Consider the following 26,320-nt stretch of genomic DNA (forward strand, 5'->3'; position numbering starts at 1 on the left):
TTTTATTAATTATTAGCATAAAACCTTACAAAGTCGTATAACAGTAAGACCAAAGCCACCATCTTCGCAACCTCTGTCGCTACTCCTATCTAACTGATGAAGGGGCGCTGATGGTCTGGGCCTAATACCAAACAGACCTCGCAGCCAAACCTAACATCTAAGACCTGAGGTCCCAACCTGGACGCCTGCCGGGTATGGGCACCCACCAATCCGGCGTGCTCCTCAACCAGGCCGCCTGCCGAGTATGAGGCCACCACAACCACCTACCACTTATCCATCTTCAGAGAGCTGTATTGTTGCAACGGCCTTGCCCGGTCTCGCTGCCGCCGACGCCACCACGACGCCAGACAGCGTCGACCTCCTGCGCGTGTCCGTCACCACACATCTGACGCCAAGCCTCCGCTGCTCCATGCCGCCAAGAGCCGCCACCAAGAATATGTATAAAGAAACACCGCTCCACCGAAAGGGAGGCAGCACACCCCCACCCCTCACCTACAGACCCTTCCGTCCGATCCCAATGTCCTTGGCGTCGCCTCCAGGAAGGTCACGTCCATGAATGAATGGTTTCTAGGTTGGTTGTCTTGAAATTGAATGCCCCCGCAATTTTTTTTTAAAATCGAATGAACAAGTACTCCCTCCGTCCCATAATATAGTGTCAAAAAACGTCTTACATTATGGAACAGAGGGGGTAGTTTATAGTCATCTTTCATATGATGAACTTCTGGTACACAATGCATTCCTTTCACACCATAGCATTTCACAGTCCTGTGATCAAAGTATATTCTGTAACAGCATAAGCAACTCTGGGTTGCCATAAATCTCAGAGAAGGAAACAGATGTCTGCAATGAATAATGTTGTTCCACTGCACACTCTTATTGAAATGGGAACTGGACTAGCTGCAAGGCGGCACTTGTCTGAACACGCGACAATGGAATCATCTCCTCTGCAACAGGTGCATCAGTGGGCAAAGAATCTGCATCTGGTTTGAACATTTGGAAGCCTGCGAACACGCCACCAGATATGAGATTCTTGGAAACGTACGTGACTGGTCGCAGACATTCAAGCTACCAGGGAACTATGATACGTACCTCAACAACAAAGCGAGCCCAGAGCTGGTCAGAACGATGCTCCAGCTCTCCCTTCAGTATGCTGACCTCAAGGCCCTTGAACAGATGCGCAGTCTCAAAAAAGACGTCATACTCCTTGCACAATATCTGGGCACAAAATGATTTCTATGGTTCAGGTAACATGGACACGGTTACAAATGCAATGATGAAAACTAGTGCCTGCGGCGTTATATAGTGACCTCAATGAGAAGATGACCAGGTTCCTCGAGCTCTTCCACTCTCAGCGGGCAGTTTTCCAGTTTCTTCTTGGCCTCGTTACCGAACTTCTCATTTCTTGTTTTGTTCTGAAGCTGCTTCAGTGACATGGTATGCACTTGTTATTCGGCCACCACACTATCTCTTAAAAACTTGCATGTGGAAAAGTGTGGTGCAAAAAAACAGGCAATAGCACATTGTGGTTTATAGATTAAGAAAATGAATAATTACTATCTCAGGAAATGAAGACAGGATACTGCACGCTTGTTTAAATATAGTAGCATACAGATCCAAGTCCAAGAAAAAAGGTTTAAATTCTCAAACTAGTCCTAACGGGTTCCACTCTAATTTTGTTCTAAATTCTAATTTTTCTAAGACAAACGGCCAGATCTTTAGGTAGCCTGCTGGGAAGTAACAGAGTCCTATGATGAGTATTCGCTATGATATGAAAACGAATTCGATGAGCATTATAATTCATATCACACGATTTCTGCAAATAGTTGGTTTCTGAATTTTCAATATCACACACAAATTTGAAGAAGCCCACCTTCTCAGCTTTCTCAGACACACTTTGGAGGAACAACATTTGTGTTATTGTTTTGTCCAGGAGAGCATCAATGCTGCACTGTTTTTTTGCAAGAAGATACAATCAATGCACTTTTTATTTGCAAACAAACACAATTGAAAAGGAGATACATCAAATATTAGAACTCACAAGACAGACCTTTGATGCATTTGGAATGAGCTCCCTCAACTCCTTCATCCTGTCTTGAATCAGTTGCCTGTCTCTCGGTCTTGGTCTGTGCAGTTCCTTTTTTCCGCCTTCATGCTTTATTTCAACTGAAATTTCCCTGTGCATGTCTTGAATTGTATGACCCACGCATTCTTCAGTCATGGTCCTGTTGATTCCCTTTGGGAGCGAAACAGTCATTTTGGAAGTCATGAAGCCTTCTTTGACTGAGGTAGGTGAAAATTCTCGACCACCAGAGGGATCTGGGATTGTCGATTCCTCCAAACTCAGTGCATGATCTTCTCTCTGTATTTGTGTTTCACATGAAGTCGAAGAATCAAACCTCAGTGCATGATCTTCTCTCTGTATTTGTGTTTCGCTTGAAGTCGAAGAATCAGTCAAGTGATACGAGTAACTGTTTGGGATATCACCAACCTGGTTGGTTATAGCATCCACTAAGAATTCAGCATAATCATTGGTCTCGAGGTGTGAGTAAGAATATGCTTTATTTCCATTCGCTTGAAGGAGAGAGTGGCTTGTAGACTCTTGTTGTTTCAATCTACCATGCCACATGAAGCTCTCAAGATCTTCCTTGGGAATTGCTTCAAGATCTTTGTGCATCTTTGAGTGAATTGAAGAATTTGATGTTACAACATCATCATTTAAAACTGTAGTGCTGCCACATGTGTGCTCCTGATATTCTTGTGCCATATATGCCAGGATAAAATCATCAATATTATTATAATCCGCATCTTGTATGTTAATTACTGATGTGCAACTCAGTTTGCTGTTGGAATTGATCAACTTATCCATAAATGAGAGGTTTGTCATATCCGGGTTGACCAATGTCTTGCAGTGAGTGAGTTCAGATGGTGCTTCATTAACATTGGTCCACAGATCACTCTCATTGGCATCGAAGGTTTCATCTGAGCAAGTTGTTAGACCAACATTGTACGCTCCTGTAATGACATCTTCTAACATTGGAAACTCGGACGGAGTGAAGGGATGTGGTAGACTAAGGTGTTCAATGGTAAATAGCTGAGCAGAATTGTTGATCACATCAAATAAGTCATGGGCCAGAACATCTGCGGGATCCACCGATACATCTGCAGCAGGTTTTTTCAAAGAATTTGAGTAGCCGAACCCTGTGGCTGAAGGATTATGAGGAATTGAGGGGTTGTAAATCTTATAGAACAGGTCCTTCATGTGTGTCGCCAGTGCTGAACTTTCCAAAACCTGAGGCTTGAGAATTTTTTACACTGATTAGTCACAAGTAAGAGATAGAGACCTTGTGAAGGAAGAGCCTCAATATATTCTGTGTGAAGATTGTTGCACATCAAGTCTGAGCAACTGATGTTGTTTTTGCACACAATATGCTGATTATGCAGCAATAGTGTGAATTCCCTAGACAATGCTGCTGGGGAGGTACAGAACCACCTTGGTTTCATTCTAGAAATGGAACTGGAACTGGAACCCGTAAAAACTCTAAATCATGTTGATTCTCTTACTTAAATATGATAAATGCACTAATGCATTTAGGAAACATGTGGGTACAATAATAACAACTGAACATACCATACATAAAGATCCCAGGTGAAGAACCCCATAAGGAATCACTGGTACAAGTAGAACTGTCTACATATAAGAAACAAGAATTGCCACGTTAGCCATGCAAGTTTGCATTTGCTGGTTGAACACAGACATACATTGTTGGAGAGGACAACTGAAGTGAAAATAAGTGGGTCGTACTTTAATTCCTGCTGCAAATTGAAACTGCCAGTCTTCGTGATACTGAAAAAAGTAAAATTTGTGAAATCACTTAAAGTGCTATGCAAGTTCCAGAGTTGTGGTGTGGAACGAAAAACGTAAATTTAGTTCACCTTGTACACCAAAGTTGAACGAAGATCACTGGAAGAAATCCAGCAATGTCGTCCCATAATGGCCACTTTACCAATAATTCTGTTGAAGTTGAAATTATTAGAGAATCAAACAGTTTATGTGACGTTGATTATAAGAAGTTGAACAACGCGCAATCATGCTTACTCTTCTCCAAGAGAATACGAATGACTAGACATGCGCAGCAATGCTGCCTCGATGGGGCAAAATGGATAGCTTTGATATTGGCCATCGTTAGACCAAGTAAGTGTTATTATCTGGTTGTCACTATCAGCTGGGTCCCCGTAATGATCTCTCGTGTTTTTGGTCATCTTGTCAACGTAGCCATCCTCCCAAGTCAAGATGCTGAAAGTTAATTTACAAATGATGCAACTGAAAGAGTGATAGTGATTAACGACAAATAAGACTAACAGTTGCAAATTTTAGATGGTATATACTTTATATGATAAGAATATTTTAGTCCTGTTACATTTGACGCACCAAGTTGGTTCAGTACTACTGTCCTACAGATAAGCAAAAAATCAAGAGAACAAACAGTATGACTTACCCGTGCTTCTCGCTTTTGATTGACCAAAATACTGCATACTTCCATAGACCATCAGAACACAAGCCTCGCAACGATTCTGTGTTGAACCCCATGTGCTCACAGCTCAAACCTCATGCAACAAACACAGCAAAGAGAAGTTGCAGACTGGGAGCAAGCTGCCAGAAAATACAGAGGGGCTAGCTGCAACGGTAAGATGCGCGGCCTGCTTGCTTCCACCGTAGACAAGCTCGTCGTTTGATCAATTTGTGAGAGAAATCTAGAAGCACAACTCCCATAACTCTGCCTCCCTCACTACTCCCTTGCTGTGCAGGCCTTCCCTTTGAAGCACTTGCGAGATTAAAAGTAGGACCCACAAGAATTGCAACCACGGAAGGCAGATATCTTGGAGGTTCTGCAGGTCACTGCCATCCAAAAAACTCAGTGCCCGGGCTTATGTTCAAGCGGCAACATCTTGATGGCAGCTCCTAAAGACCTGAACACAAGAACATGAGGTTTCCCACTTGAGAGTCTGCTGCAGGTTTTTGGTTCAGAAATCATGAATAGTTACTTCGAGAAACGTAGGAGAAATATAAGAGTGAAGAAATGTCCATTGGGAAAATAGATGATCTGCTTATGCTCTCTAACTAGTACATATCTAAACATGTGGATCATGAGATATGGAAGCTAACCAAGTTCGTACTTCTTACAGTTAATTGGCATGTCCCTAAAGACAAAGGAATGGAGAAAAAAAAAGAGGGGGAGGCTTCACCAAGAAGAACGCTCCCCTCTTGATGTACAAGAAATCACAAAAAGGTCGCCAAGAAAAGAGTTGATTTGATTCTAGCTAGCAGAGGTTTTTATGAGACCTGGACCTTACTGGAATATGATGAATCCGTAGAAGTAAGCAAACGACAAACAGATGAGAGGTGGTGCCAAACAAGCAGGTGCCTTTAAGAGTTTGAGGCGGGCCTCTTATCAACTCCACTTATATAATTTTCAAGGGACAGAACCCTTTCAGCCACCAGCTGTCCTGTTATTAGTTAAAATAAAAATAATACGGAATACGATCTACCAAAATACTAGTACTATATTCTCTGGTGTAGTAGAATTTGCAGTTAGTACAAAAGTTGAACAATCAACAATGTGCCCCAGAAAAATAGAACTGCTTTCTATAAAAAAAACATAGAACTGCTCGTGCAGAGTGGAAGGCATATCATATCATATCAGCATCAGGATATGAATATACTAATTCAAGTTGAAGACCCAAGGCAACGTGGCAGGAAAACGAGTTAGCACTAACGTTAAGCTTAAAACAAGGAGTTGGTAGGTACTGGAATCCAGCTAACCCTGTGATAAGTCAAAACGTTCTATATTGGTTTGTGATTTTCCTTTTGCAGAATGAGTCAACTTCTTCCATCACCAAACATGACATACAATAAGAAGCAACTGCACCGCCATACGACATCGAATAAAACACAGAACAATACAACAAGGTAGGGGAAAAAATAAACACTCCATGATGTATCAGTAGTACCTAGTCCTGATTTTGATTGAAAAGGCCTATATTTGGTATCGCTTTCCTGTATATCGTGATGACATAAGCTGATAAGGATCCAGCACGGCCAAAGGGGATGCAACCTGCCGATCAGTTTTAGAAAACGTCTAAATAAAGAAATGGAAACCGCTCTCTGTCTGCATATGTGTTGTTTATTTTTATTCCATACTTGTGGTTCAGTTGGTCCAGTCGTAGAATACTTCAACTGGAGGATAATTATATTATCTGATGCCAATATCATTTCCCTACATTATCTCCTTTTATCAAATCATAACTCAGGCAGCTCTTGAATGCCTTCTCAAGTCAGCCACAACTTCTTTCTGTCAAGAGTCAACCAAAACTAGCAGCAAGTAGATGGGCATGCACTCAGATTTCTCATGGTATTTTACTTCCATAATTTACTCTTCTTCCAGACCCGGAATGAATTTAAGCGTGATGCCACATAATAGGCCTTTCAGTACAAATTTACAAAGTTACAGGTGCAGCTGGAAGCTAACAAGGAAAATTCTAGTTCCTGGAATAGACATTGCACCAAACCTGCAAGTTTAATAATGAACTATGAGTCATTTTGTTATGAGCGAGTGTAAAAACTATACATGTACAGTCATCAAGGCTAATAGCCAGTTATACACACCTCCTCGGTTCCAGCTACGAGGAAATAGGCACTGTCCTGCTGTTGATTCGACAAAATGAGCACAGTGTTCAACTGTAAGAACTACTCAGTTAATCAGTTCCAAACTTGCAAACCAAGTGCTACATCCTGGCGAGATTTTACCACCTCAAAATTAAATATCAGTCAAGTTTCAAGCTTGCACCTATATGTATAGAGCCATGCTAGAACCTTGGAAGAAAACTATAACTAGAAGAAATTGTTTGTAGCTTGTTTGTTAATCCTCAGCTCTTTGACTTTTTGAGCAAAGTTAGCTGGAAATTAAATATGAATCAGGGCAATTCATAATTTTTAAGAGAAGTCCAATAACAGTTGAAGTAGGCTCACCATTCTCTCACCAAAGATTATAGATGCTTCTTAGGGATATTTCCGCAGACCATTGAAGATTTTTATTTCCATGTATCTCCACCTAGAAGGACCTTGATACTTAGACCACTTTAATCTTCTTTGGAGGGATGACAGACTTGAAACATTTCCAGTTGCAGGGAAAACACAGTTCTTGTTGGCGAATAAACAAAGCACACAACAGCACTTACTTCTACTAGCATGGTGCTCCATCTGGACATGTAATATAAATTTAGGAGCCATCTTCTACCTCAGAGATGGTGCGGCATCTAAATTTTTTCCAGGACAATACTTTAAAATATGAGTAGCAAGGATGAAATCCCATATATGTTTAATGTCCCACACCACTAAACTTTTAACGTGAAGCAGATTGAAACTTAATGCAGGGAACTCTTAATACAAGAAGTGTGAAGCATAGAGATTTACCACAGACCTTTGTATTCTTGCATCTAAGAACAGATGATCTCCCTATTCTGAGCAGAAATATGAAAGTATAATCTTGAGGTGATAAAGTTTGTTGCATCCAAGATTTTGCGGACCTAATGACATAAGCACTTGTGGTTTCTCTCAAACAAGTACTTCTTGTGGTTGAGTGAATGACTGATGTTGTGAGGCAACCATGCTAAATATATTAATTCTGTTCCTGTTTTCTATTTAGTTTGTTATCTCTCACTCCTTCATGCAGTACTTCATAAGTAGGGTAACTAATGTGACCCTTCTTCATCAAGTCCTCAACAAGTATCTTTGGTGCAGCTATCTTCTTCTTATCAGCACTCAAGATGGTATCTACAACCTCGGGAACAACTCCAATTCTAACCATGACACGAATAACGCCCACAGCTTCCGTAATCTGATGGTTCACGGCGAGTGTATTTATTACACGGCCAAAAGTAGCCATTGATGGAGTGAAACCCCCATTTATCATTTCCACGAGATGCTTGTATGCGCGGTCAACACTTGCAGTCTTGCATGATCCATCAATTAGGACGCGATAAGTATACGAATCAGGTCTATATCCCTTCTGGACCATCTTCTCAAAAATACTTTCAGCCATTTGCACGTTCAGCTGACTGCAATATGCGCCAATTAGGATATTAAATGTATCAGCTGTTGTGGAGTACCCCTTTTCCTCCAATTTTTGAAAAAGTATGTACGCTCCCTCAATCTCACCATTCCTACAAAATCCATGAATAAGTGTGTTGAAGCTAACTGCATCAGGAGCTAGTCCTTCTTGACTCATCCTCACTATCAGCCCAGAGGCCTCTTCCAATTTATTGGACTTGCAGAAATTCTCTATCATTATGTTGTAGGTAATAGTGTTTGGGCGACATCCTTTAAGTGTCATCTCTTTGAATGTTTCGTTAACTTCATTGGCCTTCCCAGACTTGCAGAGACCATTAAGGACCGAATTGTATGTGATAGCATCAGGGGTGATGCCATATGTCCACATCCTTTCAACAAGCTGAAGAGCACCGTCCAGCTTCAACCTCTTGCAGTACCCATCAATCAATGTGTTGAAGGTGAACACATCAGGAAGGTATCCTTTCAAAATGGCATCGTTCATCACAACTGTGGCATCCGAAATATTCCCCATTTTGCATAGCCCGTTGATAACAATGTTGTATGTCCAAATGTCAGGATGACAGCCATCCTCGGACATCTCATTCATGACCTGCAAGGCCTGCAAGATGAGCCCCTGGCGACAGAGTCCCTTGATAAGAGAATTGTACACTACCAGATCAGGTTTCAGTTCTTTTGCTTGAGCCTCATTAAACAGCTCCAGCGCCCTCTCGATATCACCCTCGGCACATAGGCCATTGATCAAGGAGCAATATGTGACCCGGTCCGGTACAAAACCTTTAAAGACAGCATCCTTAAGGAGCTCGGTAGCTTCTTGCATCATTCCCATCTTGCAGTACCCATCAATAATGGTGTTATAGGTGAAATCATCTGGCATGCAGCCCCGGTTTATCATCCTACGAAGGTAGTGTGCAGCCTCCTGGGCTCTGTAGCCCTTACAAAGGCCACGGATGAGCGTGTTGTAGGTCACAACGTCTGGTGTGATGTAGTCGTCCATCTCTTTTACAAGTGCAACGGCTTGGACCAACCTCCCACATTCGCAGAGCCCCCTGATCCAAATATTGTAGGTGAACCGGTTCACAGACATCCCTCGCTTGAGAACCTTGGCGAGAAGTGCGGCAGCCTCAGAGATATCCCCTTTCTTGCAAAGATCATGCAGGACCTTGTTAAAAGTGGCAGTATCAGGGAACACCGGTCCCTGGAGCATTTCATCGAACAGGCGACGTGCGTCGTGGGGGTGGCCGTGCGCATAGAGTCCAGACACGACGGTGCAGTATGCGACGGGTCTGGCATGGCATCCACGGTCTGGCAGAGTGCGCAGGAATCTGAGAGCAATATGCGGGCGGGCGGTGAGGCAGAAGGAGCGGAGGCGGATGGTGTGGGTGTGAAGGTCGGGGACAAGGCCGGCGGCGAGCATCCTGACGTAGACCTTGTGGGCCTGGTGGTGGTGGTGGGCGTGGACGAGAGCGTCCATGATGGCGTTATAGGCGGGGGCTTGGGGCGGGCAGGCGAAGAGGTCCATGCGCTCGAAGGCGTCGACGGCGGCCTGGAGGCGGCCGGCCCGGGCGAAGGCGCGTATGGAGGCGACGTAGAGCGGGTGGAGGGAGGCGGGGGCGAGGGCCGAGCGCGCGGAGGCGAGGGCGGCGTGGACGGCATCGACGCGGCCGGTGGAGGCGAGGCGGTGGATCAGAGCGCCGTACGCCGGGGCCGTCAAAGCGGCGGCTTCGCCTGGCATTCGCCGATATCGAATTCGCGCGCGCGCACGGCAACGGCTGACACTGCTCTTCCGAGTTTCTGATGCTGCTGCATGTCAATGTCTACTGGGCTGGACTTGAAAGCCTACGTTAACAATTATTAATTTTAAATATCTTCATGAATTATAGGAACTATTCAGGTTTCTTTAAAACACATGAATTCGTAAAAAAAAGCTGTTGGTGAATTTTAACCTTTTTATGGATTTAAAAATATTCATGAATTAGAAAAAATGATAAAAGAAATGGGAAAAAAGAAATAAAATCAAACAGAAAACTATATAAAAACAAAAAATGTAGGAAAAAACCAATCTATAAACGAGGAAAAGAAAACTAATGGATAAACTCTCAACTTGTACCTAAAAAATCTAAAATAGCCATCCCAGAGATTAGCTACCGGCCTGGTGCGATGTGGTACAAGACAAGAGAAAGAACGAGACAAAAACCTAAATGGCCAAACTTAATGGGGAAGGAGTATGCGATTTGTACCAAAAGAGTATTTATTATTTGCTATGAGCGAAGAATAGGGAATTCTGATACAAGAACTCCTCGCATAATACAATCTCGGAAGAACTTGTTTTTCAATCCATAACTTAGCCATTTGAGGCACCGATGGGCCGAAGGCGGCCAACTTTAACTACCAATATACAAATATGCTATTGAAACTTAAAATTGCTATTGAAACTAAAAACTGCTACAAAATACTTATTCATTTGCAATAGTAATTACAATGGAAGCTCCTCATTGTCTAGTTGTCATACTTGCTAAACGAGACACATCTGTTGTTGGGTAATGCCGAAACAGTAGATTTGTAGGTGCTTTGAGTAAGCGCCCAATGTTGCCCCCCTCTCCAATCGACAGGAGATCCTCTATTTACAGGGAGATAGTTGGGGAATACACATGGCATATGACATTGGGTGTTCTACAAGCGTACACTTGCTTTTCCTCTAACCTAAGGGTGTGATCATAACTCCAAAAGGGGATAATCCTATGGCATCCAGCATATCCCATTAAGGTTATAACAACCCCTCTACCTTCTTAAAAATTGCCCTTGTCCCCTCATGCATGAGAGAGAGATAGTGTGTGTACACAAGTCCCTTTTAGGATTTCTTATTCTCCCTTTTATGCGGTATTTTGTAATTTGAGGGCCTCCTAATTTCTATCAGCTCTATGTGCCTTGCTTCACTCATGGCTTTATCTTGGGGCATCCCATTTGCAGCGGTGGAGCATGAACCAAATTCAGGGTGGTAGAGGAGCAAATGGTAGCATAGCCTAGAAACAACTAGGAAGATCAGAGAGGCCGAAAGATTAGTAGGGAGTTTAGCACGACGAGAAGGATCTTATCCTTTCAAACAATGTGTGTGTGTGTGCGCGCGCGTGTGTGTGAACATGAGCTAGAAACAAGTAGGGATATCAAAGAGGCTAGAAGTGAGTAGCCGAAAGCATCACTAGCTTACGCTTTGACCCGAGTAGCATGGAGCACGTGGAATCCTGTGTGGATCAGCAAGGACCACCTTCCAAGGCAAAATACTCCTGGGTGACCGATAGCGAAGTAGTACCATGAGGGAAAGGTGAAAAGAATCCCCAATGGGTAGTGAAATAGAACGTAAAACCATGCCGAGCTCCAAGCAGTGGGAGGGGACTTAGTAGGGAGTTTAGCAGCAATATGAGAAGCTTATCCTTTTAAATGGGGTTTTATCAGCTTTTCCACTAGTTGTGTCACACGACTCAATTTTGCCACTAGAAATTTCAACTATTCAAAAATGTCAATCTTAACCGTGTACTAAAAAATCCACACAACATCGTTACCGTTTGGTCAAATGCCATTGACCGGGGTGAAGTGACCAAAGTACCCTTGGACCCCACTTGTCAGGGGTCCCCTATAACATGCGGCTCCTATTTGTCACCACACAAAGAATTTAATTAGAAGAAAAATAACGACACATGGTGATTTTCTTTCTAATTTCATGGCTTGTGTGCTGAAAACTAGCACCAACAGGTTACAGTGAGTTGCAGAGGAAAACACTGACAAGTGGGGTCTTAGGGTATTTTGATCAATTCACCCCGTCAATGGCCTCTGACTGAACGGTAACAGTGACAAGTGTCATTTTTTAGCACACGCTTAACAGAAAGATGGCATTTGAGTAGTAGAAACTTCTAGTGGAAAAACTGAATATTGTGACACAACTAGTGTCGAAACTGATCAAAACCCTTTTAAACGTTTCTCATGGAAGGCTATATGGGGAGGGGGATAGTCCTAGTGACACGCCACCACTTCCCACTTGCTCCTTGCACCCGAGGCTCATGGGGATCGACAGGCTAGCATGGGCCTTTGACAATGTGCCAAAACCTATATCTTTTCTAAGGTTAAACCCAAGTCCTTTACGATCAAATGGTTGAATAGTAAACATGTGCGAGGAATCAATTGTGTCTAAAATATTGTATATGCCGTTTGCATCAACTGAAGGCACTTGGGTGGAGGTGGCCAGGTTGCCCAACTTTGGTCTTGCCCCGTTGCAAGCCACCCCCCTTCTTCAGCGGCGCCTCCTCCGAGCGGCGGTTGCGACTTCTATGTGTGTGGCCACGGTGGTTTCTCCTTGTCAATGTTGTCAGAATCATGATTCTATTGTATGATTCTACGACTTTACGATCCAAACTGACCACTCTGATTCTACGATTTTGGTCAGTAGAATCTACGTTTTTACGATTCTGATAGTTAAGATTCTACAATGTGCGATCCTACCATCGGAGCTTCGATTTGATTCAGAATCATGATTCTGACAACCTTGCTCCTGGTAGATGGCCAAAGCATCGCGGTGGATCCTTATCAGCATCGCTCCGGTCCTGGCGACCATGGAGCTACGTTCACCAGCGTGTGTGGTTGTCCTGCGTCCTCTACCGACCCGGTTTCGGCCCCGAAGCTTAGGTTGTTGTGCCCCTTCCAGCTTCTTCGGCTCATTGGTGTTCTGGCAGCTCCGCCTCTAGCGCCCGGATCTATGTTTCCTTCTGGTTCCTGCTTGTCGACAACGTCGGTCACCATCCTAACCTTCAAGTCGGATCTCCACCCCGCTACCTTCCCGACCCAGTCCACGTATACTCCATGTCGGTTCCAAAGCTCGCATTTTTTTGGCGGTTGCAGGTGCAACCCCACCTCCCCTTCCGAGCTGGCGATCTGACTTCCTCATCTTCAGATCTTGATATGGCGGCTATGGGATTTCTCAGACTCAGGCCAGGCAAAGTTCATGCTCGGCTTGTCGATGCTGGCAACAATGACACTCGTGGGTAGTCATTTCCCTTCTTGAAGGCGCCGCCATGCCCTTTATCCGTGCCCCTCTTCGGGCATCGGAGAAAACCCTAGGTCCGGTTCTCCGGATCAGATGGCAGCGACATCACGACGCCATTCCCCTTCTTGAAGGCGCTATCTTGCTCGCTCGCGGTCTCCCTCGTGTGGATTTGAAGATGTTCAATGTCATGCCGGTTCGGACTACCTCCCTAGTTCTGGGTTTGGTAGGTTTAGTTGTATCTATCCCATGTTCGGTCGAAGCATCCCTTGTCTCTCTGCTCTTGGTTCCATGTTCATGCCTTCCTGCGTTCATGCCATGTGTTGTACCCCTATTAAACTCATTTTCTTTTCTTCTATCAATAAAATGATATACAAGCTTTGCATATTCGTGAAAAGGAGTTAACAAACATATCTAGCCATTGCTTTGCTAGGCCCTCATCATTATTTGGATGACAACATACATACTTTCAATATAGTACGTACCAAAGAATAAGTGACAACCTAACAATAATAAATAATGCTAGATCACAAGATGTAATCAATTTATATGGTCTAGTGCTACCTCTTGAGCACTGCGTTGGTTTTCCCTTGAAGAGGAAAGGGTGATGCAGTAAAGTAGCGTAAGTATTTCCCTCAGTTTTTGAGAACCAAGGTATCAATCCAGTAGGAGACCACGCTCAAGTCCCACGCACCTACACAAACAAATAAGAACCTTGCAACCAACACGATAAAGGGGTTGTCAATCCCTTCACGGCCACTTGCAAAAGTGAGATCTGATAGAGATGATAAGATAATATTTTTGGTATTTTTATAATAAAGACTAAAAGTAATGAAAGCAAAATAAACGGTAATAGAAATAACATGTTGACGGGAGATTAATATGATGGAGAATAGACCCGGGGGCCATAGGTTTCACTAGTGGCTTCTCTCAAGAGCATAAGTATTACGGTGGGTGAACAAATTACTGTCGAGCAATTGATAGAATTGAGCATAGTTATGAGAATATCTAGGTATGATCATATATATAGGCATCACGTCCGTGACAAGTAGACCGACTCCTGCCTGCATCTACTACTATTACTCCACACATCGACCGCTATCCAGCATGCATCTAGAGTATTAAGTTCATAAGAACGGAGTAACGCTTTAAGCAAGATGACATGATGTAGAGGGATAAACTCATGCAATATGATATAAACCCCATCTTTTTATCCTCGATGGCAACAATACAATACGTGTCGTTTCCCCTACTGTCACTGGGATCGAGCAACGCAAGATTGAACCCAAAGCTAAGCACTTCCCCCATTGCAAAAAGATCAATCTAGTAGGCCAAACCAAACTGATAATTCGAAGAGACTTGCAAAGATAACCAATCATACATAAAAGAATTCAGAGAAGATTCAAATATTGTTCATAGATAATCTTGATCATAAACCCACAATTCATCGGATCTTGACAAACACACCGCAAACGAAGAGTTACATCAAATAGATCTCCAAGAGAATCGAGGAGAACTTTGTATTGAGATCCAAAGAGAGAGAAGAAGCCATATAGCTAATAACTATGGACCCGAAGGTCTGAGGTAAACTACTCACACATCATCGGAGAGGCTATGGTGTTGATGTAGAAGCCCTCCATGATCAATGCCCCCTCCGGCGGAGCGCCGGAAAAGGCCCCAAGATGGGATCTCACGGGTACAGAAGGTTGCGGCGGTGGAAATAGGGTTTTGGCTCCGTATCTGATGTTTCCAGGGTACGTAGGTATATATAGGAGGAAGAAGTAGGTCGGTGGGGCTACGAGGGGCCCATGAGGGTGGAGGGCGCGCCCGGGGGGTAGGCGCGCCCCCTGCCTCGTGGCCTCCTCGTTGATTGCTTGACGTCCACTCCAAGTCCTCTGGATCACGTTTGTTCCGAAAATCACGTCCCTGAAGGTTTCATTCCGTTTGGACTCCGTTTGATATCCTTTTCCTTCGAAACACTGAAGTAGGCAAAAAAACAGCAATGTGGGCTGGGCCTCCGGTTAATAGGTTAGTCCCAAAAAATAATATAAAAGTGTATAATAAAGCCCATTAAACATCTAAAACAGAATATATAATAGCATGGAACAATCAAAAATTATAGATACGTTGGAGACGTATCAAGCATCCCCAAGCTTAATTCCTGCTCGTCCTCGAGTAGGTAAATGATAAAAACAGAATTTTTGATGTGGAATGCTACTTAGCATAATTTTCAATGTAATTCTCTTAATTGTGGCATGAATATTCAGATCCAAAAGATTCAAGATAAAAGTTTAATATTGACATAAAAATAATAATACTTCAAGCATACTAACAAAGCAATCATGTCTTCTCAAAATAACATGGCCAAAGAAAGTTATCCCTACAAAATCATATAGTCTGGCTATGCTCTATCTTCACCACACAAAATATTTGAATCATGCACAACCCCGATGACAAGCCAAGCAACTGTTTCATACTTTTGGTGTTCTCAAACTTTTTCAATCTTCACGCAATACATGAGCGTGAGCCATGGACATAGCACTATAGGTGGAATAGAATGGTGGTTGTGGAGAAGACAAAAAGGAGAAGATAGTCTCACATCAACTAGGCGTATCAACGGGCTATGGAGATGCCCATTAATAGATATCAATGTGAGTGAGTAGGGATTGCCATGCAACGGATGCACTAGAGCTATAAGTGTATGAAAGCTCAACAAAATAAACTAAGTGTGTGTGCATCCAACTCACTTGCTCATGAAGACCTAGGGCAATTTGAGGAAGCCCATCATTGGAATATACAAGCCAAGTTCTATAATGTAAAGTTCCCACTAGTATATGAAAGTGACAACATAGGAGACTCTCTATCATGAAGATCACGGTGCTACTTTGAAGCACAAGTGTGGAAAAAGGATAGTAACATTGTCCCTTCTCTCTTTTTCTCTCATTTTTTGTTGGGCCTTCTCTTTTTTTCTTTCTTTGGCCTCTTTTTTTTATTTAGTCCGGAATCTCATCCTGACTTGTGGGGGAATCATAGTCTCCATCATCCTTTCCTCACATGGGACAATGCTCTAATAATGATGATCATCACACTTTTATTACTTACAACTCAAGAATTACAACTCAATACTTAGAACAAAATATGACTCTATGTGAATGCCTCCAGCGGTGTACCGGGATATGCAATGAATCAAGAGTGACATGTATGAAAATAATGAACGGTGGCTTTGCCACAAATACGATGTCAACTACATGATCATGCAAAGCAATATGACAATGATGGAGCGTGTCATAATAAACGGAACGGTGGTAAATTGCATGGCAATATATCTCGGAATGGCTATGGAAATGCCGTGATAGGTAGGTATGGTGGCTGTTTTGAGGAAGGTATATGGTGGGTGTATGATACCGGGGAAAGGTGCGCGGTATTAGAGAGGCTAGCAATGGTGGAAGGGTGAGAGTGCGTATAATCCATGGACTCAACATTAGTAATAAAGAACTCACATACTTATTGCAAAAATCTATTAGTTATCGAAAAAAGTACTACGCGCATGCTCCTAGGGGGATAGATTGGTAGGAAAAGACCATCGCTCGTCCCCAACCGCCACTCATAAGGAAGACAATCAATAAATAAATCATGCTCCGACTTCATCACATAACGGTTCACCATACGTGCATGCTACGGGAATCACAAACTTTAACACAAGTATTTCTCAAATTCATAACTACTCAACTAGCATGACTCTAATATCACCATCTTCATATCTCAAAACAATTATCAAGCATCAAACTTCTCTTAGTATTCAACGCACTTATAATAAAGTTTTTACTGATCTTGGATGCTTATCATATTAGGACTAATTTCATAATTCAAGCAAATTACCATGATGTTTTGTAGGACTCTCAAAATAATATAAGTGAAGCATGAGAGAACAATAATTTCTATAAAACAAAACCACCACCATGCTCTAAAAGATATAAGTGAAGCACTAGAGCAAAAACTATATAGCTCAAAGGATAAAAGTGAAGCACATAGAGTATTCTAATAAATTCCGAATCATGTGTGTCTCTCTCAAAAGTGTATTCAGCAAGGATGATTGTGGTAAACTAAAAAGAAAAGACTCAAATCATACAAGACGCTCCAAGCAAAACACATATCATGTGGTGAATAAAAATATAGCCCCAAGTAAAGTTACCGATGGACGAAGACGAAAGAGGGGATGCCTTCCGGGGCATCCCCAAGCTTAGGCTTTTGGTTGTCCTTGAATTTTACCTTGGGGTGCCTTGGGAATCCCCAAGCTTAGGCTCTTGCCAATCCTTGTTCTATAATCCATCAAATCTTTACCCAAAACTTGAAAACTTCACAACACAAAACTTAACAGAAAATCTCGTGAGCTCCGTTAGCGAAAGAAAACAAAACACCACTTCAAGTTACTGTAATGAACTCATTCTTTATTTATATTGGTGTTAAACCTACTGTATTATAACTTCTCTATGGTTTATAAAATCTTTTACTAGCCATAGATTCATCAAAATAAGCAAATAACACATGAAAAACAGAATCTGTCAAAAACAGAACAGTCTGTAGTAATCTGTATCTAACGCAAACTTCTGTAACTCAGAAAAATCTACCAAAATAGGAAACCCTAGATAATTTATTTATTTATCTACTGCAATTGGAATCAGTATTTTATCACGTTCTGGTGATTTTAAACAATTGTTTTCATGAACAGAAAGTTTCTGGAATTTTTAGCAAGATCAAATAACTATCATCCAAGAAGATCCTATAGGTTTAACTTGGCACAAACACTAATTAAAACATAAAAAAACTAATCTAACCAGAGTCTAGATCAAAGATTTATTCCTAAACAGGAGCAAAAAGCAAAACTAAAATAAATTTGGGTTGCCTCCCAACAAGCGCTATCGTTTAACGCCCCTAGCCAGGCATTGATAAATTTAATGATGCTCACATGAAAGACAAGAATTGAAGCGCAAAGAGAGCATCATAAAACACGTGATAAACACGTCTAAGTCTAACATACTTCCTATGCATAGGAATTTTATAAGCAAACAAATTATCTAGGCAAGCAAAAATTAGCATATGCAAGGAAGCGGAAAGAAACAATAGCAATCTCGACATAACGAGAGGTAATTTAGTAACATGAAAATTTCTACAACCATATTTTCCTCTCTCATAATAATTACATGTAGAATCATAAGCAAATTCAACAATATAGCTATCACAAAACATATTCTTAACACGATCCACATGTATGCAAAGTTGACACTCTTCCAAAATAGTGGGATTAACATTAACTAAAGTCATGACCTCTCCAAACCCACTTTTATCAAAAAATTCATAAGATTGAACATTCTCCAAATATGTGGGATCTAAAGTTGACACTCTTCCAAACCCACTTTCAATATTATTGCAAACACTATTATCAATCTCATATTCATCATGGGGCTTAAATAAATTTTCAAGATCATAAGAAAAATCACCCCAATCATGATCATTGCAACAAGTAGTAGACATAGCAAAACTAGCATCCCCAAGCTTAGGGCTTTGCATATTATTAGCGCAATTGACATCAAGAGAATTTATTATAACATCATTGCGATCATGCTTTTCATCGAAGGAACTATCAAGTATGGGTGCAATAGCAACGATCTCGTGTTTAACATAAGGAACTATAGCAAATTCATCTTTATAAATATTGGCATCATGGCCACAAGAATAGCAAGCATCATGTTCATCAAGGGATATTTCAATCAAATCATCGGAATCATAATTATCTATAGATTCATGCATATCATTATTTTCTTCCTCCATAGACTCCTGCAAAATATTAGCCTCTTCTTGGACAGCGGAGGAGTCCTCAATATATGGTTTAACATAGGCATTGGAAGCATAATTATCATAACAATATTTAAGTATGGCAAATTTTTCAGATTTGTAAAGAGTAGCATCATACGTTTCAATCAAAGAAGCAATTTCATAAGCACCCTTAAAAGCAACAAATTCTTTAATTTGTTGAACATGATAGTAATTATAAACACCCTTAGCATACGAAGATACGATTCCATTATCACTAAACTCACATTGGTAGGGAAGGTGTTTCTTAAGGTTTTTAGAGCAACAAGTAAAATCATAAATTTCACAAAGATTCCAAGCATAACACATCAGTCTGTTTATTTGATCCCATAAGAGTCTCCCCTTTTCAGACAAACGGTGACGCACAAAATGAGCATGCTCATCTAAAGATTTCCCATCAACTAGACTAGTTGGGGTTTCAGCACGAGCGCATAAGGATCGAAGATGATCCAAGTAGAACACTTTAAGTGGATCCATATCAATAGATTTCTAGCAAGCAAAGATGCAAGCAAATAAAAGGCACATGGTAACACATCAAACAATAGATCTGGCGAGAAAAAGGCAAACGAAAAAGAAGGCGAATAAAACGGCAAGGGTGAAGTGGGGGAGAGGAAAACGAGAGGCAAATGGCAAATAATGTAATGTGAGGGATAAGAGTTTGTGATGGGTACTTGGTATGTCTTGACTTGTGCGTAGACTCCCCGACAACGGCACCAGAAATGGCTCGTTGTAGGGAGATCAAATCTTGACTTGACTTGGTGTAGGCCTCCCCGGCAACGGCGCCAGAAATCCTTCTTGCTACCTCTTGAGCACTGCGTTGGTTTTCCCTTGAAGAGGAAAGGGTGATGCAGTAAAGTAGCCTAAGTATTTCCCTCAGTTTTTGAGAACCAAGGTATCAATCCAGTAGGAGACCATGCTCAAGTCCCACACACCTACACAAACAAATAAGAACCTTGCAACCAACGCGATAAAGAGGTTGTCAATCCCTTCACGACCACTTGCAAAAGTGAGATCTGATAGAGATGATAAGATAATATTTTTGGTATTTTAATAATAAAGACTAAAAGTAAAGAAAGCAAAATAAACGGTAATAGAAATAACTTGTTGACGGGAGATTAATATGATGGAGAATAGACCCGGGGGCCATAGGTTTCACTAGTGGCTTCTCTCAAGAGCATAAGTATTACGGTGGGTGAACAAATTACTGTCGAGCAATTGATAGAATTGAGCATAGTTATGAGAATATCTAGGTATGATCATATATATAGGCATCACGTCCGTGACAAGTAGACCGACTCCTGCCTGCATCTACTACTATTACTCCACACATCGACCGCTATCCAGCATGCATCTAGAGTATTAAGTTCATAAGAACGGAGTAACGCTTTAAGCAAGATGACATGATGTAGAGGGATAAACTCATGCAATATGATATAAACCCCATTTTTTTATCCTCGATGGCAACAATACAATACGTGTCGTTTCCCCTACTATCACTGGGATCGAGCACCGCAAGATTGAACCCAAAGCTAAGCACTTCTCCCATTGCAAGAAAGATCAATCTAGTAGGCCAAACCAAACTGATAATTCGAAGAGACTTGCAAAGATAACCAATCATACATAAAAGAATTCAGAGAAGATTCAAATATTGTTCATAGATAATCTTGATCATAAACCCATAATTCATCGGATCTCGACAAACACACCGCAAAAGAAGTGTTACATCGAATAGATCTCCAAGAGAATCGAGGAGAACTTTGTATTGAGATCCAAAGAGAGAGAAGAAGCCATATAGCTAATAACTATGGACCCGAAGGTCTGAGGTAAACTACTCACATATCATCGGAGAGGCTATGGTGTTGATGTAGAAGCCCTCCGTGATCAATGCCCCCTCCGGCGGAGCGCCAGAAAAGGCCCCAAGATGGGATCTCACGGGTACAAAAGGTTGCGGTGGTGGAAATAGGGTTTTCGCTCCGTATATGATGTTTCCAGGATACGTAGGTATATATAGGAGGAAGAAGTAGGTCGGTGGAGCTACGAGGGGCCCACGAGGGTGGAGGGCGCGCCCAGGGGGGTAGGCGCGCCCCCTGCCTCGTGGCCTCCTCGTTGATTGCTTGACGTCCACTCCAAGTCCTCTGGATCACGTTTGTTCCAAAAATCACGTCCCCGAAGGTTTCATTCCGTTTGGACTCCGTTTGATATCCTTTTTCTTCGAAACACTGAAATAGGCAAAAAAAGCAATTTGGGCTGGGCCTCCGGTTAATAGGTTAGTCCCAAAATAATATAAAAGTGTATAATAAAGCCCATTAAACATCTAAAACAGAATATATAATAGCATGGAACAATCAAAAATATAGATACGTTGGAGACGTATCATCTAGTATCACGTACAAACTACACATATGATCATCAAAAGTATGGAGGAACTATCTCAAAACTTGTCAATCATGAACGGTCAACGGATAAACTATTATATACTACTCCTACGTCTTATATTTACGGAGGTTATTGTTAGAAGGGAGAAAGAGGATTGATGGAATAGTTCGTTGTTGTATTGCTTGAGCCTCGTGGGCATATATATAGGAGTACATGATCTACTTGAAGCACAAGGCAAGGCATAATATTTCCTAGTCTAACCTATGTTTCTAATCTAATCAATATACTCAACACCCCCCCCCCCCCGCAGTCACAACTCTAGCGACGCAGACGATGAGACTGGAGGAGAATCCGAAGGCAAGCCGACGGACACCCCCCACAGTCGTAACGGTCGATGCATCGTGGAGACGTGGCTGGAGTGGCAACCGACGAGATTGCTCAAGCAAGGCAGTAGCCCTTTGTGCCATTTGTTGAGGTAGCCGAGAGCATAGGTGGTGTATCCATAGTCGAGGTTGCCGTGCGAAGAACGCCGTGGTCGGTGTCGACTCAGGGGGTCGCCGGTGTCGAGGTAGTTGCCGTGGAGCCGCGGAAGAAGAGCAGCGGCGGCGGCGGCCTAAGGAGGCGGCGGTTGCGGCTAGAGAAGGAGCGCGGCGGCGGTGCTCGAAGTAGGCGATAATGAACCCGACAGCGTGACGAAGACCGGCGCGGACGGTGACATTCCCGCGCCAAAGGAGGTGGCGCGGCACATATCACGTGGAAGTCAACGCGCGTGGACAGCGGTGGACCGTGGGCCGCATCTTTACGACCCGAAGGGGCGATGCAACGGTGGCGGGGAAGAACTCAGGGCAGTTGTAGGGATCACGTGCCACGCTCGCTACGGCCCGACGGGGCGACGCAGCGGCAGCGCGAGGGTCGGTGTAGCCTCAGGGACGGCCTAAAACGGACGTCCTCGGTGCCGCGGTTGACCGCGGGCCGCGGCACTACGGCCCAAAGGGGCGATGCAGCAGCAACACGCGAGGTGGTGCAACCATGGGAACGGCCTCAGGGTGGCAGCGGGGATCACATGTCGCGGCACTACGACCCGAAGGGGCGACGCAGCAGCGGCGCAGATCAATGCAGCCACGGGGCGGCGGCGCTGCGGCCCGACGGGGCGACGCAGCGGCAGCCTGTTGCTCGATCGACGAATGGGTGCGCTGAACTCGGGGACAGGGCGGTGATGGCCGGCGTAGATGGACGAGCGGGACGATGCGCGGACGACGGCCGTGAGGGGCCGCCTGTCACGTGAGGCCGTCGGGTTGGGGCGACGGGTGGGCAGACGCACGGACGACGGCCGTTAGGGAACGCTTGTCGCGCAAGGCCGCCGGGTCGGTGAAGAGGCCGGTCGGTCGCGCCGGTGTCGGAGTAGAGGCGCACGGGGGTCGACGGCGGTAGCGGGCGACGCAAACTGATCAAGCATAGATCGGAAAACCAAAAAGAAAAACGCCAATCAAAACGACCGGCGAGAGCGAAAAAACCCGGAGCAAGGGCTCGGGAAAAAGACTCTCTAGGGCAGCCGGTCAACACGACCGGTGGACGAACCCTAGGTACGAGTGGCGTGGCCCCCGGCAGCGGTCATGGAGGCAGACCGCCCCGGGGGCGACGGCTAGGGTTTAGAACCCGGAAACTTATACCATGTTAGAAGGGAGAAAGAGGATTGGTGAAATAGTTCGTTGTTGTATTGCTTGAGCCTCATGGGCATATATATAGGAGTACATGATCTACTTGGAGTACAAGGCAAGGCAGAATATTTCTTAGTCTAACCTATGTTTCCAATCTAATTAATATACTCAACGGTTATTATTTATGATTAGTTGGTAAATGGATGACCATTATCTTTCTTAGAAGATCATGGAGTTTACTCCCCAGTTCCGTTGCATGAATGAAACCCGACATACACTCATGCAAAGGGAGGGGATTTGGGGCACGCAAGTGCAGGGGCACCGAGTCCCCATCATGTGCTTTTATTTTTGGCTTCCGATTTTTAAACCTTTATATCTTTTGAATGAATAGTCCAAATTAAGTTTAATTTTCATATTCATGTTTCTCGTGACAAGGGCTTTCAACTAAGATCCATTTTGAATATGTTTTGAAGACTTTTGAAGACTTTTGAAAATAAATGTTAAGTTTTAACTCTTGAAACTTAATATGAGCGACCAATAAAATTCAATGTTAGAGATATCGCTTATCGGGAATTTATTGGCCGACCCAAGATAAGAGGTAAATCGGCCAGTTTATCGGCGTATCGGCCGATTTATCACCATATCATTCGATTTATCTTAACGACCAGACATCGGTAAGCGATAAATTGGCCAATTTATCGGAATACCGGCCGATATCTTGAACAGTGATAAAATCATGATTTTTTGTGCCTACAAAGGACAAAAAATGTCTTCAAAATTTATCTATGAAACTTGGTAAGAGCGAGTGAGAAAATCGCAAGTTTCAGACAAAAGTCGTAAGTTTCAATGACTGAAACTTAAAACTAATTGTTCCCTCGTGCGGGATACAACTACTTCATGAATAGCGAGGCAATCAAGCGGCCGTGCAGGGCTTGGTAGGTGTGAGCCCTGGCACCTGTGTGGCCCTGCGAATTTCCGCTCTTGCAAAGCCACAACTCGGCTTGTTTGAGGGATTTGGAAGCTATTCGTGACTTGGGGTAATCAGAGAGGCAGCGACGATGGCGGCCCTATGATATGTCTAACGTATATATAATTTTTGATTGTTAAATGATATTATATTATAACTTTTTTTTTCTTGGACTAAGTTATTAATTTAGTGCCCAATGTCAATTCCTGTTTTTGCTTGTTTTTGGTTTCGCAGAATATCCATACCTAGGAAGGACTAAATACGATGCCAATTTTTTATTATTTTTTGTGGACAATGAAAGACCCTAGAAGCTTCAGAGAGGTCAAGGGAACCCACGAGCCAGCCACATGGACACGTGGCACGACCTGGGGGGTGACCGCGCCACCTGCCAATCTGGCTCCCTTGAGCTTCGGTTTGACCTAATTCTTCCGCCTATAAATCTTATAATTCCCAAAACCCTTAGAAGCGAACCCGAAAGAATTTTATCACCGCTACAAGCCTCTATTCTGAAGTGATCCCATCTGAGGCCTATTTGTTGGGAAACGTAGCATGCAATTTCAAAACATTTCCTACACTCACGCAAGATCTATCTAGGAGATGCATATCAACGAGAGGGGGAGAGTGTGTCCACGTACCCTCGTAGACCAAAAGAGGAAGCGTTTGTTAACGCGGTTGATGTAGTCGAACTTCTTCTCGTTCCGACCGATCAAGCACCGAAGTACGGCACCTCCGAGTTCTGCACACGTTCAGCTCGATGATGTCCCTTGAACTCTTGATCCAGCAAAGTGTCAAGGGAGAGTTCCGTCAGCACGACGGCGTGGTGACGGTGATGGTGAAGGGATCCACGCAGGGCTTCGCCTAAGCACTACGAAGATATGACCGGAGGCGTAAACTGTGGAGGGGGGGGGGGGCGCCGCACACGGCTAACAATTGTTTGTTTGTGTGTTCTAGCGGTGCCCCCTCATATATATAGGTTGGAGGGAAGGAGAGGCAGCCAAGGGGGTGCTCCAAGTAGGAGGAATCCTACTTGGGCACCTCCCAATTCGGCCTCCCCCCTTTCCTATTCCTATTCGGAGTAGGAAGGGAAGAGGGGGAAGGGGGAATCCTATTCCCTTTTTTCTTTCCTCCTTCCCCTTTCCTTCTCCAATTTGGCCAGCCCATATGGCGGAGAGGGGGGGGGGTGCACCAGCCCCTTTGTGTCTGGTGTGTTTCCCCTCTTGGCCCATAAGGCCCATATCTTTTGCTGGGGGTGCCCGGAACCCCTTTCCGGTGACCCGATAAGTACCCGGTACCCCCGGAACACTTCCGGTGTCCGAATACTATCGTCCTATATATGAATCTTTACCTCTCGACCATTTCGAGACTCCTCATCATGTCCGCGATCTCATCCGGGACTCCTAACAACATCCGGTCACCAAATCACATAACTCATACAACATAAAATTGTCATCGAACGTTAAGCGTGCGGACCCTACGGGTTCGAGAACTGTGTAGACATGACCGAGACACCTCTCTGGTCAATAACCAACAGCAAAACCTGGATGCTCATATTGGTTCCCACATATTCTACGAATATCTTTGTCGGTCGTACCGTAATGACAACATATGTTATTCCCTTTGTCATCGGTATGTTACTTGTCTGAGATTCGATTGTCGGTATCTTCATACCTAGTCCAATCTCGTTATCGGCAAGTCTCTTCACTCGTCCCGTAATACATCATCCCGCAACTAACTCATTAGTCACATTGCTTGCAAGGCTTCTTATGATGTGCATTACTGAGAGGGCCCAGAGATACCTCTTCGATACTCGGAGTGACAAATCCTAATCTCGATCTATGCCAGCCCAACAAACACCTTCGGAGACACCTATAGAGCATCTTTATAATCACCCAGTTACGTTATGATGTTTGATAGCACACAAGGTATTCCTCCGGTATTCGGGAGTTGCATAATCTCATAGTCAAAGGAATATGTATATGACATGAAGAAAGCAATAGCAATAAAACTTAACGATCATTATGCTAAGCTAACAGATGGGTCTTGTCCATCACATCATTCTTCTAATGATGCGATCCCGTTCATCAAATGACAACACATGTCTATGGTTAGGAAACTTAACCATCTTTAATTAACGAGCTTGTCTAGTAGAGGCTAACTAGGGACATGGTGTTTTGTCTATGTATCCACACATGTATCAAGTTTCCGGTTAATAGAATTCTAGCATGAATAATAAACATTTATCATGATATAAGGAAATATAAAATAACAACTTTATTATTGCCTCTAGGGCA

The 26,320-nt window shown here is 43.4% G+C and overlaps 1 protein-coding gene across 5 annotated transcripts; it reads right to left on the bottom strand.

The window, feature by feature from the left end:
* Positions 1–740: 740 nt before the first annotated feature.
* LOC123052993 (transcription factor EMB1444) lies at positions 741–9,910 on the bottom strand. Of its 5 annotated transcripts, XM_044476361.1 has the most exons (13): positions 7,479–7,682; positions 6,665–7,258; positions 6,010–6,567; positions 4,497–4,968; positions 4,097–4,294; positions 3,934–4,012; positions 3,803–3,844; positions 3,629–3,688; positions 2,048–3,295; positions 1,871–1,948; positions 1,308–1,418; positions 1,090–1,215; positions 741–1,001 (listed from the first exon to the last, which is right to left on the bottom strand). In XM_044476361.1, exons 4-13 carry the CDS (start codon positions 4,586–4,588, stop codon positions 936–938), a joined length of 2,100 nt encoding a protein of 699 aa, XP_044332296.1. In that variant the 5' UTR covers positions 4,589–4,968; positions 6,010–6,567; positions 6,665–7,258; positions 7,479–7,682; the 3' UTR covers positions 741–935. The 5 variants fall into 5 exon arrangements, 3 of the variants coding, with proteins under 3 accessions (XP_044332296.1, XP_044332297.1, XP_044332298.1); XM_044476362.1 differs by lacking the exons at positions 6,010–6,567; positions 6,665–7,258; positions 7,479–7,682 and adding an exon at positions 5,353–5,939; XM_044476363.1 differs by lacking the exons at positions 6,010–6,567; positions 6,665–7,258; positions 7,479–7,682 and adding an exon at positions 5,245–5,362.
* Positions 9,911–26,320: the final 16,410 nt, after the last annotated feature.

This window comes from Triticum aestivum, chromosome 2D (assembly GCF_018294505.1).
Source record: "Triticum aestivum cultivar Chinese Spring chromosome 2D, IWGSC CS RefSeq v2.1, whole genome shotgun sequence".
NCBI classification, from domain to species: domain Eukaryota; kingdom Viridiplantae; phylum Streptophyta; class Magnoliopsida; order Poales; family Poaceae; genus Triticum; species Triticum aestivum.